General features: G+C 51.4%; 4 protein-coding genes across 4 annotated transcripts; 1 reads left to right on the forward strand and 3 right to left on the reverse strand.

Annotated features, from left to right (window-relative positions):
• Nucleotides 1-338: 338 nt before the first annotated feature.
• On the reverse strand, nucleotides 339-2,518 carry BO97DRAFT_83600 (SH3 domain protein). The gene has a single exon (XM_025701093.1). It carries the CDS (start codon nucleotides 2,375-2,377, stop codon nucleotides 350-352), a length of 2,028 nt encoding a protein of 675 aa, XP_025556256.1. The 5' UTR covers nucleotides 2,378-2,518; the 3' UTR covers nucleotides 339-349.
• A 1,954-nt stretch (nucleotides 2,519-4,472) lies between these two features.
• Nucleotides 4,473-5,878, reverse strand: BO97DRAFT_334804 (putative cell division protein kinase (Ctk1); the record flags this gene model as incomplete). The annotated part of the gene is made up of 5 exons (XM_025691414.1): nucleotides 4,473-4,505; nucleotides 4,557-4,712; nucleotides 4,776-5,606; nucleotides 5,658-5,760; nucleotides 5,814-5,878. 5 exons carry the CDS (start codon nucleotides 5,876-5,878, stop codon nucleotides 4,473-4,475), a joined length of 1,188 nt encoding a protein of 395 aa, XP_025556257.1.
• Nucleotides 5,879-6,352: 474 nt separating this feature from the next.
• On the forward strand, nucleotides 6,353-10,086 carry BO97DRAFT_360810 (uncharacterized protein). Its single transcript, XM_025692379.1, has 8 exons — nucleotides 6,353-6,585; nucleotides 6,704-6,796; nucleotides 6,870-6,955; nucleotides 7,020-7,651; nucleotides 7,750-8,138; nucleotides 8,191-8,270; nucleotides 8,324-8,429; nucleotides 8,486-10,086. Exons 1-8 carry the CDS (start codon nucleotides 6,550-6,552, stop codon nucleotides 9,641-9,643), a joined length of 2,580 nt encoding a protein of 859 aa, XP_025556258.1. The 5' UTR covers nucleotides 6,353-6,549; the 3' UTR covers nucleotides 9,644-10,086.
• A 143-nt stretch (nucleotides 10,087-10,229) lies between these two features.
• BO97DRAFT_402650 (coiled-coil domain-containing protein MAD1) lies at nucleotides 10,230-12,927 on the reverse strand. The gene is made up of 4 exons (XM_025694555.1): nucleotides 12,788-12,927; nucleotides 12,582-12,714; nucleotides 12,376-12,527; nucleotides 10,230-12,308 (listed from the first exon to the last, which is right to left on the reverse strand). The coding sequence occupies exons 2-4, from the start codon at nucleotides 12,712-12,714 to the stop codon at nucleotides 10,377-10,379; spliced, it is 2,217 nt and encodes a 738-aa protein (XP_025556259.1). The 5' UTR covers nucleotides 12,788-12,927; the 3' UTR covers nucleotides 10,230-10,376.
• Nucleotides 12,928-13,002: the final 75 nt, after the last annotated feature.

Here is a 13,002-nt window from a genome sequence, read left to right on the forward strand (position 1 = left end):
CTCTAGGCTCCTCTGTCACTTCTCAACAAGTACACAGTAGACTTGAGTGTGGGTGATAACCGCGGGGTATCTTGCATCATCTCCATAGAAGTATACTTGCGAAATCATGATAACATATCTGTTCAAGAGAAATAAAAAGGTTGGCGGGGAAAGAAAAGTAACAAGTGACAAACAAGGTTATAATGCCAAGAGAAGTATTGACGCCAAAGCAATATTAACAGTTTCAGCATGTTCGGTGATATCCCCTATCGGAGTCGCAAACTGGCAGGCAGTGCTCCATTTGTCCAGGAGCAATTGCTCGTTCCTGAATTCATGGATCACTCACTAGTCAAGCAGGAGTAAGCCTAGTTTACCATTCCTTGACGCCATTGTCTGAGGCAGGGCTCTGGACGATTGTCGGTGTGGCTCTGGGGATGGTGGACACTGGTGGCATCATCGGACCTCCCAAGGGACTCCGACTCGGGAGCCCACCTTGCCGAGGGCTTGGGCCCATGGCAGCACCGGTACTGTTGCTTCGTGGCCGCTCGCTTGCCGGCATGTAGGGTTTCTGCATTCCAGGAAGTCCGTAAGGTCCAGGGCTCATTGACCTAGGAACCATCGGTCTGGGCCCCGGCCCTGGAGAGAATGATCTGGGAGCAGGTGAAACCTGAGCAGGGGACATGGGGCGCTGGGCGTGAGGACGCAGCGGCATAGGACCGGCGTAGCCGCGTTGGCCAGGCGACATTGGGCGAGCAGGTGACTGTGGCCTTGGTCCTGGAGGATTGAAGTTGGAGGATGGCGTTGTGGGCCGAGGGGGCATGGGACGGTTGGGTGCTGCCATTGGAGGGCCACGGAGCCCAGGACCCGGAGGCGGGCGAGGTTTGAGAGGTCGCGAAGAAAGACAAGATCGAGGAACAACGCCCTGTTGCGACCGGTCGAGTCTAGTGCATAGAGCCCATCCGTCGTCATATTCGTGCAACAGTCTGACAAGCTGACCGAAATGAAGTTCCAGCTCATCATCCATTGAGGGGTTAAAGTCCAGTTGTACGCGATGCACATTTCCTGGTGCAGGTCCAGGCCCGGAAGCTGGAGGAGGTGGTCCAGCAGGGACAGGAGCAGCTATGGGCGTCATCGGGGTAGGGGTTGTGGGAGTAAAATCTGGCATGGCCTTACGGGGTATGGATTGAGAACCCGTCGAGACATTTTCGGGGGATACGGGCAGTTGCTTTTCTTCTGCCTTCGGAGTAGAAGTAGCCACAGCTGCAACGCCAACAGCCGCTGCCGCCGCAACACCAGTAACGACAGCTTCTTCGTGAACCGGCTCAGACTCAGCGGCACTCAACACAGGCGCGATCTCCTCGGTAACCTCCGGAGCAGATGCATTCTCTTCCGTACTTTGAGGAACGGGAGCGGATGAGACGCTAAGTGCAGTGCTCGAAGCAAGAGGAGATGGGGTTTCCGCATGGTTGCTGAAGGGATTGACAGGGTCACCGAATGGATCTGAACTCGATTGCGGCGTATGTGGCGGTGAAGGATTGTCCGTGAGAGAGCGACTGGCGACTGCAGATTCAGCGATAGGTGCAAGTGTGCCACCTGCAGCAAGTCCAACCGTAGTACCGTTCGAGGCGGAATCCGATGCGAATGGCGCGAATTGAGTAACAGGGCGAATGTTGAGCTGAGGCGGACTGGATGATGTCACGGCTTCCGACTTTGGAGGGGGAAGGGGCGCAAAATCATCTTGGCGCAAGTACTTCTCATTCTCAGGCTCGACTTCCTGGACATGCTGGCCTTGTTTCTTCTTGCGGACCCATAGGAGAATAAATACTGCAACCAATCCGACTGCCAGTATCACGCTTATCGCGATTCCGGCCTTTGCACCTCCACTGAGGCCCTGCGAGACAGGCGTAGCGGTGGGAGAGGCCGATGCTGCTGGAACACTTGGCGAGGTAGAGGCGGCAGTATCTTCTAGACCGGTCATTGTCGAAGTGGAAGACGAGGAGCTGGTTAGAAACGTAGTCCGAGTTGCCGATGCTTGATCCTGTTCATTGGTTGCTGCTTTGGAAGCGTGAGTAGTTTGCTCTGCCTTCTGCGTGGTAGCAGCTTGAATATCGGTATCCCTAGTAGCAGTCGCTGTGGCCTCGACCTTTGTTTCCTCGCTTGTATGGGTCGTGTTTGCGTCCTCCTTTGATGATGATCGAGTCTGTTGAACAGGAGCTCCAAGGCCGGCTGTTGCCTTGTTACTCTTTTCAGAGGTCGTCCGCGACATCGTCACGTACCCACCGATAGGCCCGTCAAAGTCGGCAGATAGAGTCACATAGACCACAGTCACATCATTGTTGTCTGGGCTTCGCGCTTGGAGGGTGGCGACATGGTCACGATGCGCATGCGCATGTACCATGATGAAAGTTGTTAACGAGTGTATGTAGTGTTGGTCAAAGAAGCTGATGTTGTAGTCCGCTTTGTTGTCGTCTTCTTAACAGAGATATCTCACCCACCGAGATAACGCACCAAGGATGGCGGGGTTAAATCAAGATCAAAATAAGTGTAAAGAGTGAATGGGTATTAGCCCGAATACAAGGTGCCAGACCGGAATTAATTTGAATCGCAGATGGCTTCGTCACTACATCAGCTGGATTGAAGCCAGCCACGGAATGTAGAGAATTGAGCCAAGCGCGTTCAATTATGTGAGATTGGAAGGAATGGAAGGCTGAGAAACAGCCGGTGTGCAGTATATTCGGGGCGGGCTGGGCCACACCCGGTCAAAGTGAACAAAGCGAAGGACAACAGCTTCCAGGCTGTAGGGTTCTGAGGGGAGGGGAGAGAAGAAGGGAGAGACTAGAAAGGGAACGAGGGTATGAAAAGAAGAGCGTGAAAGAGAAGCGACATTGAAGCCACGGATTGAGGGGATACGAGGCTAATTACAATCGGCGAGGACGACCTGCGGGAACGAACAGAGAACCGAAATGAAGGCAAAGTATAATGAGTGGGGGATGGCCAATCAGCCCATGTACCGCTCAGTATTGGCTGGTGTACGCTAGGCCGGTTACAGCTCGTTTGCTGTGAAAGCCCCATCACTTTCAGGAACATCCTGTGCCTCATTTGCGAGATATAATTACCGTCCCTGGTTTTGTGACGGTAACCCCGGCACGAGCAGTGGATGGAGTTCATGTTCCATGAGGCCGCCCATCCATCCATCCGCCATGACCACCTTCTTTTTTGATTAATTTTATATCATTCCGGAGTAGTGAAGATGGAGTCATCCCTCGATAAAGTAATGATGAAGCCAGGTAAAGATGAAAAGCAACATTTGACAGCAAGACTAACCATCGTCTTCATTACCATCATCCATTACCGCGACCAACTACCCTTTCATGAGGATGGTTCTTCCCACCTGATCTTCGGGAGTCAACCCAAACCGATGTGCTTCTCTGTACTCCTTATGCCCCACCCAAAGACTAAGGCAACTGGAGTGCATGCACGGGAAATACTGGGCTACCCCTAAGCAGACTGAAGCTCTATATTTTATTACAATACGTTCTTCAACTGATTCGGAGAATAAGTATCAGAATAACTTAATCTTCTGACGATTGTCCACACCGCTGAATAATTACAAATCCAGTCCCCATGCGCGAGTTTCTTATTCTCATAGCCCAAACAACCAGGAGTTCAGGAGTAACACCAATTCTTGAGATGATGAGCCGAGTCACTCCGTTCTTCGGGTCCCCTTAGCGTCCTCCACTCGCTCTTTCAACATTGGGTAGTCTAGTCATGTGGTGGTGGGATCCGATTGATTCCACGACCGGCTACACTGCAGGGCAATCGTCAAATTGCATTGGTGGTTCATGCTCTTGGCGACCTCCCCAACACTGATGTGGGCTGCAATTTGCATGCATGCCCGCACAGGAAGGAAATTGTCGTGACCTGCACATTTCCAACGAATTATTCTCCTATTTTACACCTGCAGGAGGGCTCATAATTTTCAATTAAGCTGACACAGCGATCTATGACGATCCCTTTCTTACCTTCTATGTGTTTACTGTTCACAAGGTGGCCGTTTTGAGGTTGACCTGCCGTGCCGTGGAAAGAGGCTAAACCGTCGCGAAATCAGCTAATAAGAACTCCCCCTGTAGTCTAGTCATGATATTACCACACACTGCTAACGAATCAGCACTATTCGGTGGTAACTTGTGGCTGTCCTGAAACTGTGAAACTGACTACCGAGGCTGCTTGTAGGCCCCGCCGCAAGTTAGTGTCTGCCATTTATCCCACGGGACACAGGCCTGTGCTAGCCCTGGGAGTTTTGCCAGCTTCCCTTGACTGCTGAAAAGCACATTGATTGCCGAGGTGGGCCGTAACTATGCTGCTTTGCAATTGCTGATCACATGACAATTGAGTATCATGAAAATTGGCTCTCAGCCGCAGGTTCGCTCTACGACATGCACCTACACTCCATAGCCTAAAGCGAAGTAGAGCTGGACCAAGCATATAAGGGCTCAGACACTTGAGAAGTACGGGTGTTTCAGCGCCTATGGAATTATTAGTAATTGACTTGAAAGCTTGCTTTATGGAAGGCGTACCTGTTCAGCAGGTAGTCGCTCGGCACTTTCATATCGGACTAATTTGCTGACCAAGTCACGTCCTTTGGATGAGGCTCCTTTTATGATCTCATCCCATTGCTTGGCAGGATATTTCTTGAACTCTATCTTTCCCCAATCAGGGAGATTCTTGGTTTCCTAATGTCGATGTTAGCTCTTCTAGACGTGGAAACTGGAAGTAGGATGTTTAGAACAACATACAGGCCAAGTATCCTCATCTGGCGTGCCCAAAGTGACGAAAATAGACTGAATAAGTGACAGATCACTTCCAACAGGCCCGGAGTCGAATAACTGATGATGACCTACTGACAGAGCCTCGGCCACGACACATCCAGCTGCCCAAAGATCAAGAGTGTTTCCGTACCCCGTGTAGCCAAAAAGAATCTCCGGTGGCCGATAACAGGTGGTCCCCACATCGGTGATCTTTTTTTCGGCTGGCTCCGAGCCCTTGCTCCCCTTTTGCCAAGCAATGCCGAAGTCTGCCAGGTAGGCAGGTCCATCGGGTGAGTTCATCAAAATATTGGATGGCTTGATATCCCGATGTATAATTCCCAGCTGATGACAATGTCCCAATGCACGGAACATGTCTCCCAGATGAGATTTTGTCTGCGTTGCCGTTAATGCACCCCGACGGAGCAGCTGTTCGAAATCGTGCTTCATGAAGGGGAAAACTAAAACCAGGCGTCCTCCGTCTAATTTGAGTGTTTCTATCAACTGAACCACATGAGGATGAGCTGCTTCTCGCAGCAGCTCCACCTCACGTGTAGCGTTGTGTGGTTGGACCAACAGATGTGGTACGAGAACCTTAAGCGCGACGACGGTGTTGTCTGCCCGCCGCGATTTGTAGACAGTCGAATGAAGACCGTCGAAGTGATGAAAGCACGATTGATATGGACCAATCACCTCGCCTTTGCCCGGAGTAGACTTGTTTGGCTCATAGAGAAAATTATCAAGACAGTTATCGACAACAGTGACAGATTCAATGGCCTCTGCTGCATCGATGGCTTCCTGGCAAAGCTTATCATATTCTTCCTACGTGACCGGAGTTAGCAACAGTGACCGGAAGCGAAGGGTGAAACTGACTCGTGAGGTAGCTTGATCATAAGCTTCGTTTTCACATCTCCTCGCCTGGGACTGAGCCTCAGCGAATGCAGCAGAGGATGAGCCTCGTTGGTAGGCGGTAGTACTAGTTTAATAAGCATGAGTCCAAGCCAGATGATACAGCGATACCAGACGTACAGTGACTGAATTGCTGTTAGTCTATCCGAGAAACCCAGCGCCCTCTTCCAGTCCGAAACAGCCATTGCTGCAAACAATGGGCGACTCAAAAGAGGAGTGCCAGCAAAGTACAGTGTTGATGGATATTCTCCGGATTTCGCGAGTTGACGGGGAACTTGTCCTTAACAATTCAGACCAACTGACCGCCTAGATGATCTTTGATAATTAAGGTATAGACCTGGACTTTTCCGTCTGCTCGGATGGCCGTTGAATTGTTCCAGAACAATCTAATCAGCACGGCACTGCCGTTAAACTTCATCTGCTGGATGAACTGAACCTACCTTAGAAGCTTGAACTCAGCTCCAGGCTCCAGGCGCTCAGCTCCGTAAGAGCCGTACCGTATTGAGGCGGTCGGGATGACCATGTGACAGCCATACTTTGTCTTTTATGGTTAGTTTGTTACCTAATGCGGACTCGGCCAGTTCGGCTCCTCCGCCTGGCCTCGTCGGGCGTTGCAGTCCGTCCGTCATCGTCATCACATCCTCGTTCAATCACTTCCCCCCCCGTCACCTCCTCCTTCTCCCTCCTCCACCGCCAATAGTTGTACCTCAACTCGCTTCTCGGCTCCTCCGGCTTCCCTCCCCTTCGTCGCTGTTAATCAATCCTCGTATTGATGCTTGACCACCCCCTCTCGCCCTGGTCATTTATTATGCGCCTCCGAATTTTGTGCCCTCGCAGCTGTGATCTATGAGAAGTAATGGATCTCTCTCGGCAGGAGTATCCAGCGCTGCTGGTACGATCGACCCAATCCCGACCCCGTGCCTCAACCAAACCCCCCGCCTCTATATTCACGCCACACTGGGATTCATCGCACAACTAGCTGACATTAGCTTGCCGTGTACTACTTATAGGCCTCTTTGCAGCCCGGCCAGGCGACCAATGTGCTTAACGAGCGCATTCGCACCATTAACAAAGTCAATGCGGACATTGCGGACTGGCTCCAGGTAGAGACTACCTATCACCCGAACCTCCCTTCTTAGAGTGTGCCGGTCTAATGCTTGAGAATATCAATTTCAGGAACGTCGGCGCATTGAAGAAGTATATGCTCAAGGCTTACGAAAACTTGCGCATCGTCCACAGTTGGACAATGGAGCTGCGCTGGGGTAAGGCTAGCCGCCCGGACACGCTAGAGATACCTGAAGGCTAACATAAAACATTCGAATACAGGATATTTCAAATCCCATGGCAACGCATCGTTAGTGCCACTGAATCCATAGCGCTCTCCCATGAAACATTCGCGCAAAAGATCGATGAGGATGTAGAACGACCTCTACGAGATTATAACAGCAAGAGCCGTGAACTGTCGTCGATGCCGGGGATCCAGAGCGATCTTGCAGCATTGGCCAAGAATTACGAGACGGCGCAGAAGAAGGTCGAAAAGGCCAGGGAGAAGGGCCCCAAAGGTGCGGACAAATTAGCCAGCGCTGTTGCCGCTGCTGAGGAGATCAGTCAGCAGTGGGACTCAAGGGCACCGTTCGTCTTTGAACAGCTTCAGGCTGCAGATGAAAGTCGCCTCAACCACTTGAGGGACGTGTTGACTCAATTGGAAACCCATGAGTCTGATCAGGTAGAACGCAGCCGTCAAGCGGCTGAGAGTTGTTTGAACGTCCTCCTCAATGTTGAAACAGCGGATGAAATCAAAACATTTGCGGCAAAGATCAATGGAGGAAGACCGGTTGCTCCACGGAGGCAACAGATCTCACCCCCTCCTGTGGCCCCGCTCTCACCTCCGCCGCGCCTTCAGGATGATGCTGCCAGCCAGCGCTCGGAAACGTCGGGGCCAGTCAGAGCACCTCCCGGTGAGTGTAGACCCTCCCTCAGTTTTGAATTCTGCTACGAGGAAGTCTATGAATTTTTTTTTTTTTTTTGGCATGGCAAACTAATTTGGCTTTCATAGTTCCTGAGCCTCGACACAGCACTCCTCTCGGGGGTCTTAAAAGGTTAGGTACGGTCATGAATCGCCGTCGGAGTATTGTACAGCCTTCTGGCGGTGGCCCATTCTTCTCAGAAAAGAAACATCGGAGCCCATTTGCTTCCTTCAAGAGGGGAGACTCGCGCGATATGCAGATTCCAGAGACTCCCCCAGAAGGGTCTGACCGCCCCGGAACTGCGTTGACTTCCCATGAGGGCCATTCTGAGACTTTGAATGTCCCAGGCGAGTTTCCCGAGCATGAAGATTACAACAGAACAACGTCTAGTCCGGTCCCACAACCAGCGCCACCCCTTGCAAACGGCGAAAACTCACATGAGACCCCTAACGAGGCAAGCTCTACTGTACCAAACGAAGTTAGTCATACCGGGTAACATTCAAGATCTCCATCGCTGACATATAATCTAGCCACGAGTAGACTCGGAGGGATTCTCGGAGCGACCAGACACTATCGATGAGATTACACGGGCTCAGAGAGAAGCAGCTGGGTACGTAATTTGCTCTATGTTTCTAAATCCTCCACAGGCTAACAAATGTGCAGTTTGGAAGAAAGTGGAATAAACTTGACCATCAGAGACCAGCCAATATTCGAGGATGAAGACCAGGCTAAACAGGCGATGGATGATATGGCTAACCAGCTTAGAATCGTAAGCCAAGCACAGATAGCTCCTGAATGGATTTCCGAAGCTAATATGTTGCATAGCGAGCTCAACAATCCGGATCTAGGCGCAATGCAGGCACTCTGCGCGGTCGTCGTGACGTCCGTAATACGGTTTTCATTCCCAACCCTGTTCCCGGAAGCGAAAATCCTGTCTCACCCTCAGCGTCGGATCCTCCTGTGCCGCTCTCTCCCTCCGCGCCGTCAAGGCATATAAATTCGCCTAGTATCGCTACAGATGATCATGCGCTCTCCGACACCACGTCAATTCGCTCGGGACATACACTGCATAACGTATCGAGCATCGTCGCCCACCCTGACCTACACGGACCTGGCCTCAATGCGTCGATAATAGATACCGTCAGTGCATGGTTCTCAGAAGGAGCTGTGACAAAAACTCACGTCGTTGGTGAACTTGCCCTTGCTTATAATCCTGTTCCTGACACGCCAGCGGAAACTGCTCGAGTTCGACTTGACAATTTCCAAATCTTGGAGAAGGTGGCTGCCAACCCACATTTCGTGAGCGAAGAGAAGAACAAAGAGCTATCAGATGAGCAAAGAGGCCAGTACAAGATCAACCTCACCGGTATCACTCGCCCCTCTCCGACTGTGGCCTTCAAATACCAGATCCATTTTGATCCAGCAAATGCCTCGACTTATTGTCCAGTCATTTTCAAACCAGTCTGGAACATTGAAGAGATGCAAGCTAGTGTAATTATTTTCTACTCCGCAAATCCCTCATTCCCGGCGGGCCGTTCGATCAACGTCAAGAATCTAGTATTGACTGTCAACCTCGATACATCTCCCGTCGAAGACCGAGAAGTTGCCCATGCCACAGCTGCTGTTATGTATCCTAATACTGGAGCCACATTCCGACGCAAGCAATCGGCGGTGACTTGGAAGATTCCTGAATTGGATGTCACAGCAGGATCTGATGGCAAGTTTCTCGTCCGGTTCTCGACAGCGGCCAGTGGACCCCGGAAGGGCAAAGTGGACGCAAGATTCGAGGTGCACAGGATTGAAGACGTGACTCAGCTAGGAATTAGCACAGCTTCTTCACCCGAGCAAAGTCTACAGAAGAGCACGGATCCCTTTGCTGACGACGACTCGGGCACACAGACTTCAGATGCGGGTCCATCTTCTGAATGGAAGGCAGTTCCAACTCTACGCAAATTGGTCGCAGCCAAGTATATCTCGTCCTGAGGCCGGATGCGTGACGATTCGTGGTCTGTGAAATCTACGATAACTATGTACAATGAGCCAAATTGAGATTCGTCCGAGAGACAGATGGAATACCCAGCACTACACTTTATGGTTGTTGTAAAAGCTGTTGGACAATTTCTTCCGTGCCGTTGCAGTGCATGCTTTGTTGACAATGCCCTCGTATGGCATTCCCACCCTTTGCTTACCCGCTCGTGTCTACCATTACAAGCACGCAGCGCAAATCTATTCTCCTTCCTTATAAATTTTTTATGTGGTTGTCTCTAACTGTCCTGTTTTTATTCCCGCAACATTCCTTTTTTGTTTTTAGCTTCTTTGCCTCCTGGTCCCATGGCGGTGTAAAAATATCCTTCCTTTCTCCTTTGTCAGAGTGAGCGAAAATGCCTTAGTTAATGCCTTGTAAATGTTCAATCTCCACGTCGTGCCAATCGTGGCTAGTCCATGAGCACTACATCTTACCAAACGCGACTTAATACGCAAGCCTGTTCACTGTGATCATGCGCGCTGTGTGCGTCTGTTTTGCACGAGTACACGAACGTTGGCAACTAGGCTACATTCATTACTGGCCCCAGAATGTCTACTGATTATCGATGCTCAAAGCTCATGAAAGAAAATGGCACCAGAGACTCTTGTGCCGGGGAATCATTTCAGCTATCGAGATACAATCGAACAGAGACTTGGAGGTGGAGAGTTTACTACACGAGCCAAGGAAATCTTACATACGCGCCGCCCTTGTCGTCTTGTCATAGAAATCTAGCGTCATTGCGGCTAGAAAGCAGGGTATGTCCTTACGCTCTTCAACCCAGAATTTGACAAGAGGCCTGATCTCCATGGCAAAGAGGCTATTCGGGCCACCAGAGATCTTCATGGTCCCGTTCTCGCCGTCGAAGATGATGGAACTTTCCTCGCCATTGCCCATGCTTCCCGGTGCCTGGGAGTCCGAAAGCCCATCACGGTCACCATGTCTGTACGCAGGTGAGAGGTGGAACATGGACGTCACACGCACCCGGCCGTTGGGCAGGAAATCCAGTTTGTATCCCAGGAGGGACGCGACCGCTTCACGGAACTCGGACGACTTGGCAGTCCAGATTTCTTTCAGGCGGCGCATCCGCTTCTCCTTGTCGGCGACGACTCGCTCCATATCCTGGATGTCCAGCTTCATGCTCTCGAGGGTGCTGACGGGGACGACTTTGACGTCCGCGTGGTTACCGTGCAGCTGGGCGAGCAGATCCTGGTTTTCGGCCTTAAGGATCCTGATGGTCGACATCTTGAGGTTTTCGGCCTCTGCCGTGGGGTTGTCACGCAGTTCGAGGATGCGAGTACGCGACTTGGCCTTGAGGGATCTCAGCTGCGATTTCGCGGCCTCGAGCTCTCTGCGTAGAAGAGTCACGGCCTGCTCGGATTTCGTGAGCGACTCCTGTAGAGTCCGGTTCTTGCGGGACAAGACTGAGAGACGTTCGCTCTCGGCGTCACTATCCGCAGGCGAGAGAGGTCGCTTGACTCCGCGCGGATGCTGCGGCTCGTCTTGCTGTCCCGCCGGCGCCGATTCGCGTTGGGAAAGCTCCTCGTGCGCCTTAGCCAATTCAACTCTGTATTCATCGACAAGCTTCTCTAGAGTAGCGATCTGCTCGGATTTATGCTGGTCGAATTGACTCTGTTCGGCGTTCATTGTCTCCTCTTCGGTGTCAAAGGTCTTCAGTTGGGCACGAAGATACTCGACTTCCTTGACAGCGAGAGTGCGCTGCCTCTCGAGGCGGGATTTTATGCGGCTCTCAGCAATGGCTCCGCCAGCTGCAGAGGCAGCCGCACGGAGATTCTCTATTTCCTGCCGCAGGTTGGTCTTTTCGGCCTCCAAGCTTCGAATTTGCTCCTCCTTCTCCAGAGACCCGGCTTCGATGCTTCCCAGCTTGTCAACAAGGGTGGCCTTCTCAATCCGCTCTTGTAAGAGAGCTTTGACAACCGATTCCGGAGAATCGAGCTCTGCCGGCTGGTCATTGTGCTGTAGAAGACTGGTCCAAGACCGTCGCTCGTCTTCAAGTATTTGCATCTGGATCTGAGCGGTGCCAAGCTCAGACTCCACAGCTTTCATCAGCTGCAGCTGGTTCTCCAACGATCGCTTCTGCTCTTCTACCACTTCCACATTCTTCTGGACTTTCCGCAGATGCCGTAGCTCGATAGTCTGTTCACGATTCGTAGTCTCCAAGTTTCTAATGTGGTTGACTTGGTCCGATAATTCCCGCTTAAGAACCGACAGTGCCTCAGTGTCGCTTCCCTCAGCCTTGAGGCGGAGGTTTTCCGATTCCAGGTGCGCGACTTCCGTTTCCCGTTCCTGCAGCTTCGCTTGGGTGCTATGCATATTAATTCCTATATTCTGCAGATCGGTTTGCAACTCTTCCAGCGTCTTCTGAAGTGATGATCGGATCGTTTCCAACTCATTGACCTGATATTTATACTGTCGTTCCTGGTCGAGAAGTTGCGCATTGGTATCGTCGACGTCTTCCTGCAAAGACTGATTCTGGTCTTGAAGGGTCCGAAGTTTTCGTTCCAGATCGGCTTTCTCGTTGAGAGCAGTGTCCTGTACCTCTTTCAACTCTTTCGCAAGAGTCTCGCTCTTGTGACTAGCACGGTGACTGGATGACTCGGCTAACTAAGTAAGAGTTGAAATGTTAGCTCTGAAAGAAACGCGTTCGCTGACGCTAAAGGCTTGCATATACCTGAGCTTTGCGGAAGTCCGCGTCTGCCTTCAATTGCAATTCCCGCAGCTCTTTCTCATGGCGCAGTACCATCAAATCTCGCTCTTGCTTGAAGTTCTCCAACTCATACTTCAGCGTGTTGACCTGGACACGTAGCTCCTCCTTTTCACTATCTTTGAGTGGCAGTCAGTCATAATTCTGCGCTTTCATGAAATTGTAGGTCACACCTGGTTTCGATGGGCGAGCTGGTTCCGCCATGCGGCTTGATAGCTGGAAGACACTCGAGGCTGGAGGAAGCGCTAAAGGCGATTCGGGAGGTGGGGAGCCCCAAGCCGGACGCGAGTTCCGGCTTGAGTTCATCTACACATATATTTGTCAGCTGGATCGTTTGGAAGTCTCTTGTTTATGTCATGTGAACAGAGGTTCAGCTTACATTGAATGACAGAGTAGGCCGAGTACACCCGGCTGGACCTTCCCCTTGATTAAGTAGAAGTCCACAGTCGGTGTTCAATAGAGCAGCTATGCCCAAGCTTGGCCTCCAGTCAGATCATGGAAGTGCAAGCAAGCATCACTCAAAGCTCATCAACTGCTTCATTTGTTTAGGATGCATGCGCGGCGTTGAACATCCGCAGCAGCGTCTAGCTGAGT

The sequence above is a fragment of the Aspergillus homomorphus genome (assembly GCF_003184865.1).
Source record: "Aspergillus homomorphus CBS 101889 unplaced genomic scaffold BO97scaffold_2, whole genome shotgun sequence".
Lineage (NCBI taxonomy): Eukaryota > Fungi > Ascomycota > Eurotiomycetes > Eurotiales > Aspergillaceae > Aspergillus > Aspergillus homomorphus.

Coding starts and splice junctions, on each gene's coding strand:
- BO97DRAFT_360810 (XM_025692379.1), top strand. CDS start 6,550: ATGGATCTCTCTCGGCAGGAGTATCCAGCGCTGCTG. Junction 8,271..8,323: donor GCTCAGAGAGAAGCAGCTGG/GTACGTAATTTG, acceptor ACAAATGTGCAG/TTTGGAAGAAAGTGGAATAA. Junction 8,430..8,485: donor TGGCTAACCAGCTTAGAATC/GTAAGCCAAGCA, acceptor TATGTTGCATAG/CGAGCTCAACAATCCGGATC.
- BO97DRAFT_83600 (XM_025701093.1), bottom strand. CDS start 2,377: ATGGTACATGCGCATGCGCATCGTGACCATGTCGCCACCCTCCAAGCG.
- BO97DRAFT_402650 (XM_025694555.1), bottom strand. CDS start 12,714: ATGAACTCAAGCCGGAACTCGCGTCCGGCTTGGGGCTCCCCACCTCCC. Junction 12,528..12,581: donor AGCTCGCCCATCGAAACCAG/GTGTGACCTACA, acceptor TGCCACTCAAAG/ATAGTGAAAAGGAGGAGCTA. Junction 12,309..12,375: donor CGGACTTCCGCAAAGCTCAG/GTATATGCAAGC, acceptor ACTCTTACTTAG/TTAGCCGAGTCATCCAGTCA.